Source organism: Papilio machaon, chromosome 18, assembly GCF_912999745.1.
Source record: "Papilio machaon chromosome 18, ilPapMach1.1, whole genome shotgun sequence".
NCBI lineage: Eukaryota > Metazoa > Arthropoda > Insecta > Lepidoptera > Papilionidae > Papilio > Papilio machaon.
This window is the reverse complement of record NC_060003.1, coordinates 819,489-838,385: the sequence shown is the minus strand read 5'-3', so window position 1 is coordinate 838,385 and position 18,897 is coordinate 819,489. Positions and strand designations below refer to the sequence as shown.

The 18,897-nt window shown below is 32.7% G+C and overlaps 2 protein-coding genes across 2 annotated transcripts in view; one reads left to right on the top strand and one right to left on the bottom strand.

The window, feature by feature from the left end:
* LOC106707937 (tachykinins) overlaps positions 1–18,897 on the bottom strand; it is a 42,702-nt gene that overhangs the window by 20,654 nt on the left and 3,151 nt on the right. The window lies entirely within an intron of this gene.
* On the top strand, positions 9,580–14,685 carry LOC123720931. The gene is made up of 2 exons (XM_045682113.1): positions 9,580–9,917; positions 10,440–14,685. The coding sequence occupies exon 2, from the start codon at positions 10,531–10,533 to the stop codon at positions 14,671–14,673; it is 4,143 nt and encodes a 1,380-aa protein (XP_045538069.1). The 5' UTR covers positions 9,580–9,917; positions 10,440–10,530; the 3' UTR covers positions 14,674–14,685.

Here is an 18,897-nt window from a genome sequence, read left to right as displayed (position 1 = left end):
TATTTTAATCGAAAGGAAGTGCTTGCAGGTGGGTCCCATTTTTTTGTTTTTTTTTTAAAATAACTAGAAGACTAGTAGATTTTGAATATAGCTTCAAAATTTGTTGCGGAAATTAGGGACATTTTTGCTTTCAGCGCTTACGTAGGCTAAACTATAGGACCTACATAAAAATGATGTATGGCGAATTGTAGCTCTTTAAATGTGCTAAATAAAAGTCCGCGATAGCATATATCTATCTTTTATAGTTTTCTCACAATAACCATTTTTTTCTTTAGAAACATTAATTAAATTCATGCCCTATTTCCGACGCTATTATTCAAGTTCAGTATTAACCCTTATGTAAATAAATATGTTCATTATCAAGAGAATTAAATGTAGATTATATTTGCAATTGAAACTATATCATTCTGTCTAATAGTTTAGGAGATATCGTAAGAATAAAATTACGCGGAAACGAAAAATGCTACATCGCGTTACAATGAATAGCACAAATTTGCTTTCTGGGCTTACGTAGGTCAAACTATATGACCTACATTAAAATGATGTATCGAGTAATTATAGATCCTTAAATTTGCTAAATAAAAGTCTCAGGTGGCATATATCTATCATCTATGGATGTCTCACAAAAACCATGTTATTATGAACAAACTTCGATTAAATTGCACACGAAAAACAGCGTCGTAAGCTTACGGCGCTATTATATTATATTCGATATGAATCCTTATCCAAATAAATATGTTTGATGGCTAGAGTATTAAATGCAGATTACATTAGCCTTTAAACTATGTAATTCTGATCAATAGTTTGGAAGATATTAAATAATTAAAAAACTACGCGCATTCGAAAAATGCTAGTGCGGCGCGCGGCTGGACAAAATTAAAGGCACGCTACGATGTATTAGTTCGTTAATTTTCAATTTGTATACCGATTTTGATAATTATTTCATTGTTTAAAGGATAAGTGGTTATCTGGTGTATTCTAAATTAGTTTTTGAATTGAAGTACACACATATTAAATAGGAAAGTCCTTTTCTTTATTTGTCTTATTTATGTCCTTATACGTATTAAGGAAATTTGTAATTAAATTTCAAATTCACTAAAAATTGAGAAATAAAACAAACATTTTAAGAAAAAAAAATAGCCGACTTCAAAACAAAAAAAACTATCTCAAACAAAATGCGCTCAAAAGTAACTTAAAAAAAACAATTTCAAACAAAATGCACTCAAAAGTAACGTAAAAAAACAATTTCAAACAAAATTCAATCAAAAGTAACATAAAAAAACAATTTCAAACAAAATGCATTCAAAAGTACCATAAAAAACAATCTCAAACAAAATACACTAAAAAGAAACAAAATAATGTCATGAAAACTTCTTTCTTTCTTTCTTCTCTCTTTCAAAAACCCTCTAAACTCTAAAGAAAGTTCTCTTCTTTCTTGTAACATGTCTATATTGTATAATTATTGTTATTTTGGAGTCGGTTTCGGCCTAAGTAGGGACATAAACGTAAGTATGTCTAATACATCTCAAATATAAAATGTCACCTATTTACTTCGGCCGACACCGACTGCGAAATAACAATAATTATACAATATAGACATGTTACAAGAAAGAAGAGAACTTTCTTTAGAGTTTAGAGGGTTTTTGAAAGAGAGAAGAAAGAAAGAAAGAAGTTTTCATGACATTATTTTGTTTCTTTTTAGTGTATTTTGTTTGAGATTGTTTTTTATGGTACTTTTGAATGCATTTTGTTTGAAATTGTTTTTTTATCTAATAAGCAAAGGATGAAAAGGGCTTTCCCTTTACATAGTACGGGTACAAAATTAGGAATCCGGCACCACACTCACCAGACGAAACGCGGAATTGCTTCCACTTGACGTCTGCCTTGTGTGTGGTCGTGGTATTTCACCAGGCGAGTCACTGCATTCTTGCATGCGATTTTGCATTTACCACTGTCTTTTACTATGAATAATGCAAAATAAAATTATTAGATAATGTGAGACATAACGATTTTATAATACTCGAAGTAAATATATAAAAAAACCTGTTGTTAAACTTACGACCTTATTAGTTTTAAGTGGGATAAACACTGAAATATTAATTAAAACAAAATTTTAACTATTCAAAATGCCAACGATAATCTCTTAAGGCCGCTACCCACGTACAGTTTCAACTGTACAGTTTAACTATAAAACGTGAATTAGAAAAATTAAGAACCGTACATTTTAATTGACAGATCAAATTTTGCCAAGACACGTACTTAAACTGTTCTCCGACTGTTCAGTTAAAACTGTAAAGTTAAAATTGAAGGTGTGTAGCTGGCTTTATATTTTCCACTTTGATCAATTGTTAATTTGAACACAGAATGTTTTCAGAATTTTAATGTTGCCTGAATAATTGATTGGTCAGCCCGCGCCGGTGGAGGCTTTTAGTCAAATGCAGCCTGATAATGAAGGGCCTTTTAACTTCGCTATTTATTTTTCACTCCCTCCTGACACTTTTTAAACTTGTCTCTTGTCTCTGTTGGTTATTATATTAATTGTCAGACCTACAAATCAATAATGATAATAGACATTGTTGTCTATTCTTTACCTTTTTGTTTCAAATCAGAATTCTAAACTTCATCAATTCTTACTATTTCTTTCATCATCATCTCCCTGGCCTTATTCCACTCAAGTGGGGTCGGCACACGGATTTAAAAACCTCAATGTTTTGGTTTAATTTTTAAAGACGAAAATAAATTTGAATGTAATATTTTGTATTAACAACGTTGTTAATCTTGCTATCTTACTAACATTACAAATGCGAATACTCAGATGAATGGATGAATGGAAAGATGAATGTTTGTTTGAAGGTATCTCCGGAATGGCTCAACGGATCTTGATGAAATTTGGCACAGATGTAGAAACATAGTGTGGAAAAACATATAGGCTACTTATTACGTTTTCTATAATTCCACGCGGACGAAGTAGCGGGCGACAGCTAGTCAAGATATAATTATAAATATCGACATAGCTTTCTCAGAAGTAAGGTATCCGAATCAGAGCAACAATTACCAACTTTAACTTTCAGTAGTTCTAAACGGTAACTTGTCAATTCACTTAAGTTATTCACTATTAACTGACCGCAACTCAGCGCCACCCCGCGGCGACTTATCACAACTTGTTACAACTTGGCTTCATTATAATTGGCCACAATTTCAAGATAACTTAAAGTTATTCACTCAGATAAAGTGTTCACTGACGCAACATTGTAACGACGTTCGATTGCTATGATTACAATAAATATGTAACCGAAATTTGAAAAGAAGATAAGTAATTATGTAGTTCTTTAAAACAAAAACTTGAGAGGTGTCAAGGGACACCCGGATGGAACGAAGTTCCTTTCGATTAATTAGTGAAGGAACCAATGTTTATTCTATGAATAAAAAACTTAAGTCTTCACAAGAAGTACATTTTATTTCTATGAATTTTCGTTATATATTGTCACGTCGTTGCCATGGTGAAGTAGCGCTCATTCGTCGTTAACATACTTACTAAAGCAAAAAGTGTCGTGACAACTTTTCGTAAGAATTTTTTCCGTCTAACCCCCTTTCACAACGCGCGACAAGGAACTTCGTTCCAATATTTTATTCCCGCCGTTACAAGGTTACGTTGTTAATTTTTTATCAAGTGTGAAATGTGACCTACTAAAATGGTACACTTATGATGAAGCTATTGCTATATGTTTGCTTCATTGAAACGTCAAATAATCATTTTTATGAATATTTAAATTACGACCAGCATTTCCAGTCACCGCAAAATCTCTATGCGAATAAATTTAATTCAATAGTCGAACTATTTCAAGTCAAGTGTTGACAGTCAGCTTAAAGTTCGGCTTTCACTGTGAAAGCTTTTTAATGTGCTAACAATTTGGTTACGCTGTTTATCTTCTAAACGAGCGATTTTATAAGGAAATAATAGTTGAACTAAAAACTATTAGGTTTCTTTTTTAAGTCATTAATTAAATATTTTTAAATTATCCGCATTAAAGGGTTAAGGGCGAAAACAATCGTTGAATAAATTAAAGCGTATTTAAAAACGAGTTGGGCAACACTCAAACGTCATTTTCCCGCCTAATTTACTTAACCCTTGAGCCGCCGCGGAACAAGTTTTAATTGCATAATTCTTTCGGCCGACGTCGACATTTGAGTGTTAACGGGCGATTAAATTTATGAAAATATTTCCAGTTAAAGGTTATGTTTAAATGATTGTGAAATATTACATTTTCTTGTTTCAAAATGCGTTCATTAGAAAGTGACATAAGTACGACATTTTTATCTAAAGAAAAAAAAACTTATTCCTTGGCAAAAAAATAATTGTATCAAAAAAAATGTGTTATAAATACTATTCAATCCATAAATATTGGTTCTTTTGAGCGTCAGAATGACGAGTACATTCCCAACTTTATCTGTTGAAATTCCCTAGGGAAAGGCCGGACAGGGTAAAGGCTGGCCGTCTTATTCACGTCTAACAATAAGGTAAGTATTTTTGGATCTCATTTTTATGATTGAGTTTTTTTTAAGTGATAGGTTTTGCCGTCATTTAAAAGCTGACAAATGATATCAACAAATTAAATCTTGTCAACACCAATTTATTTCCTTATGAGTACATGCGTATTAAAATAAGAATTTAAATTTTTGTCTTCAATCAATTCTTCAACCAATACTACATTTTGTAGTTCTTGTTGTAAAAAATAAAAAGATTTTTAGCTTTTATTACATTCTAGTTAATAAAAAAAAATCGAGTCAAGACAATTCAAACGAGCCCGAGTTCCTATGACCATCTTCCAGCATCATCATCAGATCAACACCATGCCATCATAATATTGCATTGTCACGCGATTTACATTGAATGCAAAATTTCAACTCAATCAGTAACCGAGAAGTGAATCAAAATTTGCAAGATTTGATGACGAACAGGGACAGGTGAATTTAGATGAAAGCATGTAATTGAAAATAACAGCTACACATTTATAACTTGTCAGCCACTGACATAGTTACTCCAGTAGAAGCAGTCCAATATAAATGTTCATATTGCAATCGCCTTGGTTTGAATAATAAATAATACCGATTAGAGCTATTACCCTCATAAATTATGAATGTATCCAATCACATACAAGGTGATGGACACTAAGGCACTCTGCAAATCAATCGGATATTCCTTGCAGAGGTTAATTGGCGGCTGTCGGGACTAACGTGAACTATCTCCTGTCATTAGCTAGTGAAGATAAGTCATAATCAACTTGGCTAATTGCTGAAACTAGTTTCACACGAGGGTATAACAGTACGATTTACAATTCTACTATCGTGTGTGACTAGCATTATAATTGAAGAGAATGTAATTCCTATTTCCAGTACTGATCAACAGATTAATGACGTAATAACCTAAAGTTTTACAGTACATACAAATTTTACTATAAAAATATTTATGTATCTTCCTAAAAAAGGCTAGGAAGGAAATAACTTAAAAAATTAAGATTACTGTATAAACTTTATAAGAGTTTTATCGGTCGAAGTAAGTGACAATTATGTATCCCATCTCTTTGGTAGACAAGAAGTTTGCGTTTTGCCAAAGAGGTGGCAGACTGGCCACCAAGACCTTTGCCATTTGTATTAAAAAAATATAGTTGACGAAATGGTAGAAGAATAGCACGGAAAGTGTGTTAACAAAGGAATGTAGTAATTATAAGAGTTTTATGGAAGTTAAGCGAAAATATGTACATAGTGTAAGAATAAGTGATTTTAACAACGAATAAAAAAAACATTTTTGACTGCCGTGTTGCTATTTTCAATTTATACAAGCTTAACTCTAGATGTCGCCATCTATAATGTAATAGTAAAGGTTAATTATAAACGAGTGACATCAAGTTCTACAGTTAAAAGCACTTAACTGTTAAACCACACCCTTAACCATTTCCTCTACATAATATTTAAGTTAATATTTCATTAAAATTAATCATTACATTATTATATTCTTCATTTTTTAACTTACTAAAAATACGCAAATTTCATAATCACGCGTATTCTTCACATTTCTTATACTTATAAATTAAATATTTTTTAGTCTTTTTTGAAAATTATAATAAAAGCTTTTCTATAATAAAACATATTTAAAAAGCTTTCAAATATGTCATTCTGATAATTTTGACCTATATTATACGAATAGACAATGCAAATTGTTATTTCCATTCGTTGTCAACGCGTCGCGAACATAAAAAAAAAACTTTTCCCCGGCACGTGACTGTCACGTGACCGTAACACAACAGTTGGATACTCTGTGGCGTGGTTTTGATGAAACGTATAAAATATTAGCCCTACATAGAAAGAAGTTATTCATAGTTTTTACATAATAATGTTATGTAAGAAAGAAGTATTTAATGTATATTAAAAATACAAAACGAAATGTAAAAATGCGTCAGTTACGTCCATTAGACTATTATTAATGAAACAGTATTTTAATCAGTCTTTAATTAGTCTTAGAAATCGGTTAAAATAACACGAAATAAAATGTTTGACTTCTCTTTGTGAATAGTAAAATAAAAAGCTTTTGGCTTTATTTAACAGGAAATTCTTTTTGTGTTATTTCCTTAAAAACCTAATTAAAATATTAGACCTTCCTTTTATTAATTGTTACCCTTAGGGTATATAGAAATTTTTAGTGAAGATCAACATTTAACATAGAATATAACTTCTGAATTAAGTTCCGACTTCTTCTTAAGAGCAACATTTTATAATAGTGGTAAATTTAATAAAAAAATAACTAAAACTAACCATTTATAAAAATCAATAATTAAAAATTACCAAAATTACTCTTTACAACTTTTAACAAAATTCAATCATAACTTAAAGAACTTTTTTGAAGTTACTGCAACGAGCTTTCGAAAAGTTTTTGACTAAACAATTATGTGCAACAACCTATATATCCTAGTAAAAACTAACAGTCTACGTACAAGTTAGAAACTCTATTACACAGGCAATCATGCATGAGCCGAGCTCAAACAACGCCACGGATAGGTAGCGTTTACATTAACATTATTTATATTTGATTTAGAAAAGAAAGTGAACAAAAAATTTGGCAACAAAATTTAAGTTACTAAATTCACACCATTATACTGGTAATTTTTCTAGAACATATTACAAGCGGGCCAATGATTTGCAGCGTCAATAGCTTGGTTGAGGGCATGGACATCCGATCACGTGGTTATAGATTCGAGCCTGGACTTTTATCGTGGACAATATTAAGAATCCAGCCGAGCAAAAAAAGTTTACCATATTTATAGTTATACGTCACAGAATAAAAAAGGCCCTATATAATTTAATAAGATAAATAATATTTCAATTCTAGGCACGTATCAATTTATGACCGGAGGGGAAGCCGGCGTTATTGAGACACCGTATGTAACGTAACACTCGCATTTACATTACAATTGGATTATTAATAAACAAACACCATTATTTACATTGTTGATATTGTACAGAAAAGTATAACATAAGTTGACACTGTCTAAACATATCTACTCGTAGCTAAAAATAGCTGTCGCCCTCGACTTCGTCTGCGATTTAAATAAACTTAGTTACTAGTCTGTGTTGTGTGTTTTACCAGACTAAGTTCAACATCCATGCCAAATTTCATCAAGATCAGTTGAGCCGTTATAACTTCTAACAAACCGTTCATCCATCCATCCATCTAAATATTCGCATTTATAATATTAGTAAGATTATAAGAGATTTTCCATTCAATTTCGCCAATTCATCAAAAACAAATGACGATCAAATGCGTTGTTTCTCGTAAAATTTTCCAAATTTAAATTTGATTTCATGATTCATATTTCATTGCATACAAGTTGCAAGCGTTGAGTTTTCATATATTGAAATGACTTTGAACTTAGGAACGTGAAGTTAAACTATTAAAACAATAGTTCACGATATTTTAGTATCCAAGGCATTTAATAAATATAGATACAATAGAGGAATCTGGTGGTGTGCCACATAAAAATCTACAGTTATTTTGTACACATTGAGATTACGTTTCGGAATAATAATAGGACGCTCCTTTTAATGTATCTTTACGAAATAACGTATACGTCTAATTGTTTTTAATTTTTATACCGTCGTTTGCGCAACTCAATGCTACTTAATCCCCTGTATGTAAGAAGAGACGGTGTTTATCTTATTGCAAGAAACAAGACATGTATATTGTAAGTGGAACACCGCGGTTTTCCACTACTGTACATCAATAGATAAGACGTTACGAACCAAGCTGTAGGTTTAAAAACTCTACTAGTAGAGTTTCAGTTGTCTAGTTAGACACTTGTGACAGATAACTGTACTGCGAATTAGGTGCCAATTATGATTAAAATATTAAAACGAAAGTTATCGAATGTCCGCTCTATAACTAATATTAAATATTTCAATCTGTTTGGTTAATGGGCACAACGTCAAACTTTGTAATTTAAAAGGCCCTTAGTTTATCAAAAATAGATAAAGTCGCAGTATATACTATTTAGATGCCGCACTCACAGTCTCAAGAGCGTCTGTGGCTCAGGGGTTAAGCACTTGACTTGCAATCTGCAGGTCCTGGGTTCGAATCCCGCCATGTACCAATGTGTTTTTCGACTCTCGATTTACATATGTACATTTATCCGACGTTCTTACGGTGAAAGAAAACATCATGATGCAACCTGCACATATCTGAGAAGAAATTCAAAGATAAGTGTGAAGTCAACCAACCCTCACTGGGCCAGCGTGGTTGACTATGGCCTAGTCACCCCAAAAAACTTGGGATAGGCTCCGAGCCCCTCATACTTTCAGCCAGAGAGACAGCCAGTTTCATACTTAATATTCCCTATGAGAACTCTGTGACATTTGAAGACAGTTTCAGTAATTATCACGATTGTTAATTGAATATTTATTTGACTGAAAAATCTTTAGATATTTCGTAAATTAAAATTATTATCATGCGCCATCAATTTCAATAGTTTATTTTTAAAATGACAATAATTTCCTATTCGAATAATTTTAGACACAACAGAGCATATTCACAAACAGTTATTCCAGCTATTCAAGAGATGCGTCGTAAATTCTTGGCAGTGCAGTCCAATTGAGAAGGTTGCGGTCATATGGACTACTTGGAATTGATTGCAATTGACAGTGTTACGGATTAATAAAAAAAAAAAAAGTCAATGTCTATGACATGTAAAAAAAATTATTAATTCCTTGCGGAAACTTTTGTAACACCCATCAATTTTCAGCTAAATCAGTTCGACCGATCTTGAGTTATAAATAGTGTAACATATCTCTTTTTGGTCCATCGATACGGATTATACAGTGATTATTTATTATTTTAAAACAAACGGCATCGGAGTACAGCGGCATCACGCCCGCAACGCCTGCCGCGCAATAGCGCACTTCCAGCATTTAAACAAGACTTCAACATGTCTACAGACACCCTAGAAAGGTTAATTAACCGTAGAACCAATTAAAGAAACAATTAAAAGAATTATTAATTAATTAGAAACAATTAAAGAACCAATTGAAGAAAAGTATTTCTCGTATGCAGCAAAGATCGCAGAAATCTTGAAAGAACACGAACTCAACCGCTCTGCATCTTCGTGTCAATCGGTTCTACAACCCAGCTTAAAATCACCAGTTATTAAAATTCCAAATTTACAAATTCCAAGCTTCGATGGAAACCTGTCGGAGTGGTCCAATTTCAAATCGCTATTCGATGGAGTAATCGACTCACATGAGCAACTGACACACCTCCAGAAGTTCCAATACCTGAAGTCATTACTACGCGGGGAAGCTGCAGGTCTCATCGACTCCTTAACAGTTACAGAAGAAAATTATCAACATGCATTAAGTATACTTACTAAGAGGTACGACAACAAACTAATTACTGTTAACTTTCATTTAAAAAACATATTATCTGTTACATCTATTAGTAAAATTAATCTTAAAAATTTCCTTATAACATTACAACAAAGCCTAGATTCACTCAAAGCATTAAATGTACCAGTAGATACCTGGGATTTAATACTTATGTACATTATTATTCAAAAGTTAGACCAGAGTCTCAGATCTGCCTGGGAACTCGATTATAAAAGTGAAGAATTACCAAAGCTTTCACAATTATTAGACTTTCTAAATCATCGTGCAAGAGCATTTGAACTTATGTATGATCAGAATCAAAATGTTACAAAATCTAATACACAGATACATAATAAGCCTAAACTGACTCGAGTATCCACCCATGTAGGAACTGTTACTTCTAGCTGCAGTCTATGTAATATGTCTCATGAACTATACAAATGTCCATCTTTCCTTGAAATGAGTGCAGTCAAACGCAATGATTATGTAAAATCTAATAAATTATGCTTCAATTGTTTAAAACCTTACAGGATTCAACATACATGTTCAAAGAACAGCTGCTCTATCTGTTCTAAAAAGCATCATACAGCTATTCATATTGACAATTACTCTTTGGCTAAAATGTCTGGTAATACTGCTGCAAGTGTAGGCAATACACAAGACAAATTAATTACAGAAAAGATACCTGAGTCCCAATCAAAGGTAAGTACCAATAATTTAAGTTATAACAAACAAGCTTCAGTTATGCATTTACACTCAAACCAAGTTCAAGTTTACCTTTCTACAGCTGTTATTAAAGTTCAGCAAGATAATGGTGAATGGACTACATGTCATGCCTTACTGGATAGCGGAAGCCAAGTATCTCTAATAACAAAACAGCTAGCTAACAAGCTCAGCCTGCCACTTTCTAACAAGAAAGGTTACATTATATATGGTGTAGGTAGCGATCCCACACACTCATCTCAATCAACAATAGTTAATATTGCATCTTGCAACAGCAATTATGCCACAGCATTAACTTGTGTAGTTACTGAACAAATTTCAACAAAGTTACCACAGAATTACATACCACTTGCTAACTTCAAGTTACCTAAACAATATGAATTAGCAGATCCCACATTTAATGTTCCAAAGGCCATTGACCTGCTCATTGGTGGACATTTATTCTACTCGCTTCTTCTACAGGGCAGTATACAATTAGGTAAAAATCGTCCCACACTCATAAATACAGTCTTTGGATGGGTAGTGACAGGAGAAATTGAATTAACAATGCAATCTTTATATCATAATACAGTCCACACATCGAACAATCTCCACACTTCAACTCATGCAGACGCACACTTTTACAAACACTCAGTTATATCAGCACATTTAACCTGTGAACAATCTTGTGATCAATTATTAAAACGGTTTTGGGAGCAAGAGGAACTAAAACCTTCCCCAATACTTACACCGGAACACATCTTTTGCGAAGAACTTTACAAAAGCACAACTACTAGAGACCCCACAGGTCGCTTTACAGTAAAACTTCCAATTATACAAGACAAGCTAGATCAGCTAGGTGATTCCTACAGTATCGCTCAAAAGTGCTTTATGTCTTTAGAGAAAAGATTCACTAACAATCCAGAACTTCATAAACAATATTCCGAATTCATTGATGAATACATAAACTTAGGCCATGCATCTTACATACCTGCCTCTTCATTTTCAGCAGACACACAAGAGGAAATCAAAAGGTTCTTTCTGCCTCATCATGCAGTTTTAAAACCAAGTAGTGTTTCAACCAAGTTACGTGTAGTTTTTAATGGAAGCAGTCAGTCATCTACATCTATCTCTCTCAATGACGTCTTACATGAGGGTCCTAACATTTACACAGATTTAATAGACATTATATTAAGATATAGAACCTATAAATATGTACTATCATGTGATTTAATTAAAATGTTCAGAAATATAAACATAGATCCCTTACATCGTAACCTACAATGTATACTATGGAGAGCATCGCCTAACGATGATCTTAAAGTTATTAGACTGAATACAGTCACATATGGGACTAGATGTGCTCCTTATCTAGCATTTAGGACATTACTAGAGCTTGCCCATCAGGATGGTCACATTTATCCATTAGCAGCACAATGCATTTTATATCAAACATTTATGGATGATGTCCATTGTGGAACAAACTCACTCTCTGAAGCTAGAGAACTTTGCAATCAATTAATTTCCCTATTTAAAAGAGGTGGTTTTCAACTACATAAATGGTCATCTAACAATCCTCAGATATTACAAGATGTTGAAAGCAACAAAGGTCAGCATTCACCAACCAGTCTTATTATTGGTGATGAAACTAGTACATTAGGTCTCAAGTATGAACCCGCAACAGATACATTTAAAGTTAACATTCCCTCTCAGCAATGTAACTTACATTTTACTAAAAGAATTGTACTCTCAATTATTGCCAAGATATATGACCCACTCGGTTACCTATCACCCGTTACTATCACTGCAAAACTTTTCATGCAACAGCTATGGAAAGAATCCAATATCATACAATGGGATACACCCTTACCCAAACATTTACTTCAACAATGGCTGTCCTTCTATGATAATATTCAGATATTAAAAGATATTACTATTCCTAGATATTGTTTCTCAGATATACCAAATGAAATTTACTTAGTAGGATATTGTGATGCCTCACTAGTTGCTTATGGCTCATGTATCTACATTGTAGCACATTATCCTAATCAAAAGCCAACTTCTAATTTAGTTATTAGCAAAAGCAAAGTTGCCCCTGTACGCACAGTCAGCTTACCAAAATTAGAACTTTCTAGCGCTACACTACTCTCAAAATTAATGAAAAAAGTCAAACTTGCCTTAGAGGTAGCTATTAAAATACATTCTGTATACTATTACACAGATTCAAGTATAGTTTTAAATTGGATAAACTCACCCTACAAAAAATGGGAAGTTTATGTATCAAATAGAATCTCGCAAATATTACAAAACTCAGATTCTAATTTGTGGCATCATACTAGAACTTATGACAATGCTGCAGACTTACTTACTCATGGCGTACACGCTAAAGATTTTAATAATTTATCACTATGGTGGCACGGTCCGACATACTTGCTCTCACCACCTAGTGACTGGCCATGCGGTAGTGCTCAGACAAAAACCGAAGTAGAAACCTATCTCATTAAAGTAGTAAGCCCTAATAAAAATCAAACTGTCTCAGAATATTATAATGATGATGACTTAGAATACTTTATGAACATATTTGAAAGATTTTCAAGTTTTCAAAGATTATTAAACACAATTGCTCAGTGTCACAGATTTTGTCATAATCTCAAACACAATCATAGAATCACAGGTCCTCTCACACCTGAAGAATTAAAAGTTAGTCATAACTTCATAATCAAGATTGTACAAGCATCTCACTTTAAAAGAGAAATATTAGAACTAAAGTCAGGTAAAACTAATTATACCTTTTCAAATAGTCCACTCAAAAGACTATCCCCATTTATAGACAGTCAAGACTCTCTATTAAGAGTAGGTGGTAGAATTAAACATGCAAACATTCAATATAATCAGAAATATCCTATAATATTACCCAAGTGCCATGTCACATCTCTCATCATACAAAGGTATCACATACAACTCTTTCACTCAGGCATTCAGAACACAGTCTCAAACTTAAGACTTACATATTGGCCTATCCATGCTAGAGTTGAAGTTAAGAAAATTGTCTACAAGTGCACAGTATGTACCAGATATCGTGGTCAAACCTGTAGGCAAATGATGGCTAACCTACCATCTCATAGAGTCAATTTAGAAAGACCATTCTTACACATAGCAATAGACTATGGAGGTCCAATATACATTAAAAGTTCAAATCTACGCAATGCTAAATTTATAAAGAGCTACATATTAATACTAGTCTGTCTATCAACTAGATGCATACATATTGAATTATCAACTGATCTTACAACACCATCATTTATCTCATGCCTAAAAAGATTTGTTGCTCGTAGAGGTATCTGCAGCAGCATTTTATCCGACAATGCTTTATATTTCAAAGGTGCAGATCATGAACTACATGACCTGTATAATATGTTCAAAAATGAGACATCTTACAGTCAGATTATGGATTATACTAACAATCTAAATATAAAGTGGAATTTCACCACACCTCTCGCTAGTCATATGGGAGGAATCTATGAGTCTTGCATTAAACAAACTAAATATTTACTCAAAAGAAAATTAGGTAATTGTAGGATGACCTATGAACAATTGTCTACCATACTTTGTCAAATCGAAGCAATATTAAATTCAAGACCATTATTTGCAACTACTGATAATATAGATTCAATTAATTATATAAGTCCAAGTCATTTTCTTATTGGCACAACAATGTTAGATATACCAGAGCCCAGTCTAGCTAAAATTTCAGACAATAGACTTAATATTTGGCAAAAGATTACATCAATTAAACAGCAATTCTGGAAAGAATTTTACAAAACATATTTGTCTGAACTTCAAACTAGACAAAAGTGGTTTACAGACTCTCCTAATTTACAAGTAGGAAATATAGTTCTTATTAAAGATGAAAACACTCCGCCAATGTGTTGGCCCATGGGGAGAATTATCGAGATTTATAGTTCAAAAGATGACCACCTAACCCGGTCAGTCTTGGTCAAAACTGCTAAGGGACAGTACAAGCGCCCTATACATAAACTTGTCTTATTACCATCTCAGTAATTCTGCTTATATTTTCTTTTTTTAAACAAATGTTAAAATCTAACTCTAAATTTTACTATAACTATGTAATTTAGCTCCTAGATGTAATATCCTATACCCTAGACTTATATTTAAGATAGATCTAAGATTGTAATAGAAATAATACTACAATTTATTGTAATTTAACTTTAATTTTAATTAACAAACAGAGAATGATTTAAAATAATTACTGCAACTTTTCATTTCATATTTATCAAATAGCACAACACTGTCACGTAAACTTGTAAATTCACATCACTTTAAAATTATTTTCTGTTTCAATTATTACTTTATCTAGCATTAATTTAGCAATTGTAATTAAAGCATTTATTTATTTTCTTCAATTTATTATCTCAATAGCTGTCAATAACTCATGTCACTTAATTGTCAATTGTAATGTCAAACTTGTATACTTGTCAAATTCAAATTAACTTTAATACATCACCTCACATTTGATTTATATTCAGACTTCGTCAGCAAGGGGGTGTATGTTACGGATTAATAAAAAAAAAAAAAGTCAATGTCTATGACATGTAAAAAAAATTATTAATTCCTTGCGGAAACTTTTGTAACACCCATCAATTTTCAGCTAAATCAGTTCGACCGATCTTGAGTTATAAATAGTGTAACAGACAGAAAGGCAGTTTTAGAATTATTTTGTGTAGATTTTTAAATGTCTGATTTTAGAATTCAATTTTAAATCTAATTAAATATGAAATTTAAATAATTTCACTTTGAGCAAAGAATAAAAAAGCATCACTTATAGTATATAATTCATATTACTTTTTTATACATACATAAACGTGATATTATGATAAATTTTTTACTAAAGATAATTTCAAAAGGTTTTTAATTTGCAAGCATCTAATCGTTAATTTCTGAAACCAATATCCCTGTATAAAACAAATTATCTCTGTTTTGTCAAAGATACAGAGAAAAACAAAAAGAAAAACTGAGTACTACATTTTCAATTCTTTTTTTATGATATAAAAATTACAAGAAAGATAAAAAAGGTAAAAGAATCATACAATTTTACATAACATGTTGACATGTACGGAAATCACGATGACATAGTGCAAGCTTTTAAACATTGAACGTTAAAAACAGAATTCTGTACACAACGTGATGCAAACTGAAATAATTTTACCTTTTCTCTTGTCGTATGACGGATGCGGTATGAAGTTTGTGAATGAACATGTCGTGTTTTAACGTTCAACTCGCTCTTTATGTGAGGAAAAATAGTTTTTCTAAAGTTCAAACTAAATATATGTGCGTTTTTTTCGATTAAAATTTTAAAAAATCACACAATATTGTGGATTAACACAGTCGAATCTGTCACATAAAAATATATAGCGTTTTCATGTGAATGTTTCTTCAGTGCGATCATGTGAAATAACAAATTTAACAGTGGTAGAATGTGCCGGGTCGATCAGTGCAATACCACGACCACACAGAAGACAAGCTTGAAGTGAAAGCAATTCCGTGTTTAGTCTGATGAGTGTGATGCCGGGCGCCTAATTTTAGTCTTCTTTCCCTTCCTACTCTTTTCTCATTAATAAAGGATGGGAAAGGGAAGTGGATTTGACGGAAGAGGGGATGCATCCTCTTTCCCCTTCTCCACTGATTAAAGATAGGCAACGCATCTGCATTTGCAGATGTCTACAGGCAACGGTCGCCTCGCTATTTCGCCGAATTCAGGTGGCCGTTGCTCGTATGCCACCTTTTGATTGAAAAAAAAAAACAATTGATATGAACGGGCAATTGTGTGTTGCTTACTTTACCTTTATGAAGAGAATCAGGTCAAAGGATAAAAAGGCTTAGGAACCAAACTAGACTAGAGCCTTTTGGTAAATCATTAATCTGACGAAACATATTAAAAAGATTGTCTCCCACGTGGAAGGAATTTAAAACATCATTCTACTAAAAGGAAAAAGTTAATTACTTTTATAAACTTACAAATCGAATTGATCCGGAAAAATATCCTTAAACTTTTCGTTGACAAAACTTCGCCGATGCATGGAAAAATAAAAGTTTACATTACAGTAATTTTTCTCTCGAACAGAATTATTTTAGGGACGTCAAAGACTTGTATTTTCACGTAAACTTTGTATTATCTTTAAGTGTTTTAACACAGATTTAAAATGTTTTATTTTACGAATTAACACACGTACATCAACCTTTTATAGACGAAATGGGGAACCCTTAACGGTAGTGCAGATGCTTTGCCGACCTAATTATTGAACATTTTTTTCTATAACTATCATAATCGCACACAAAAAAACAAAGACAATCGACAGTTTCCTCCCACGTGCATAAAACATTTAATTTCAGGGAAAACTTTTACTACTTGTCTATGACAAATTAAAAAGCAAAACTCGAATTAATTTGGCAACACTGAACGACAGCAAGGGTCACTTGCTCGTCACTTCAGCGCGGCAATCGGGCCCCATTTTTAGAACCAATTAGTCTATATAGTTTATCGCAATTGTAATTTTGCCGGCCTTAATTTGAGTTCATACAGTCCACTCATAAATACCGGTCACACAGACTTGAACTGCTGCAGCTCAACAACTAAATTTGCAGCTCACGGCACATCGCGATACACTAGCTGACAAGCCGCGAGCTGCCTGGTAACTCGCAGTTCGCAGCTCGAAACGCAAATTATAACCGCCATAGGTACTAATTGAGCTGAGTTACGAACCGGTTCACTGATCTGCTTCACACATGTGAATCGCTGATCTACAGGTCATCAATTTTAGTTAATTTAGGTACCCATGACTAAAAATATCAAGGTAAAGACAACCAACCAATATGAGTTCACTCAAATACATCCTACGTCACAAATCCGAGTAGAATTAATACATACAGAACTGTGGATCATCAGCAAACTTATTACCATGACACAAATGATCCCTAGAGTCGTGAGTGGTTTAATCAAGGCGACAGGTGGCGCTGGTTGTCGTTCCTTTTATTACGGTATTATTTGCCTATTTATTTCAACCCGTAATCCGAGCGGTATGAGAGATATTATTAAAACCTTTGCTTCGTTCCTCTGTAGTAGCCTACGTAATAAATATACGCAAATTTATATATTTCCGTAAAAAGTTGATACATCTTCTTATATATAAAACTAGCTGTCGCCCGCGACTCCGTCCGCGCGGAATAAAAAATAGAAAACGGGGTAGAAATTATGCTATGTCCGTTTCCTGGTTCTAAGCTACCTGCCCACCAATTTTCAGTCAAATCGATTCAGCCGTTCTTGAGTTATAAATAGTGTAACTAACACGACTTTCTTTTATATATATAGATAGATACGAGTAGATTCTCGTGTCACAATGTTCGTTCCCGTACTCCTCCGAAACGGCTTGACCGATTCTCTTGAAATTTTGTGAGCATATTGAGTAGGTCTGAGAATCGGCCAACATCTATTTTTCATACCCCTATTAAGTTTTTTTAATTGCGCGCGGACGTAGTCGCAGGAGACAGCTAGTTTTGTTGTAAAATACTCTAAGAAAGCAATAAACGGAGTAAAAATGCCTAAGAACATAAGCTTGGTTATGTAGGAAAATGATATTGACGTTTTTAATTTTTTAAAAATCATTTTTTAAATAAAATCAATGTTTTTTTCATATTTTATAAGACATGATAGAAAAATAACTATTCTTAGGCCTAGATACAGCAGATTAACGACAAATAGTTTTAATAAAGCTATATTTACACGGTTTTAAAAGTAGGCCATGAACAATAGCTTGTCCGCATGTTCTCTTTGCTTCTGTGTAACTTCTCGCTTTGTTCTAAAAGTTCCTATACCATCTTTAATCTTTGACGATTAGCGCACTTAGATTTTATTTTATCTATTTAATATAACTTTGTTAAAAGCCCCATAATTACAACTTAAAATGAATTTAAATAAAAAAATAATATGTTGAATGTTTGAAAAGGATTTTTTTTTACTTATTTTGTATCTAATATTGTCTCTGCCTCTAAATCTAAATTTTATTTCATGTATTAAAATTTTGTGTTAATGTCTTTAAATGAGAAAATATTATTAGCTTCTATATATTTACATTTTGTATATCGAAATAGACAAACAAACAGACATGGATAAAACTTTGTACATTCACGACCCACTTAACCAAAGTAACTTGATATGATAAAGTTATTGAAGATAATCCTTTTGCTATGATTATTAATTAATAGGCATTA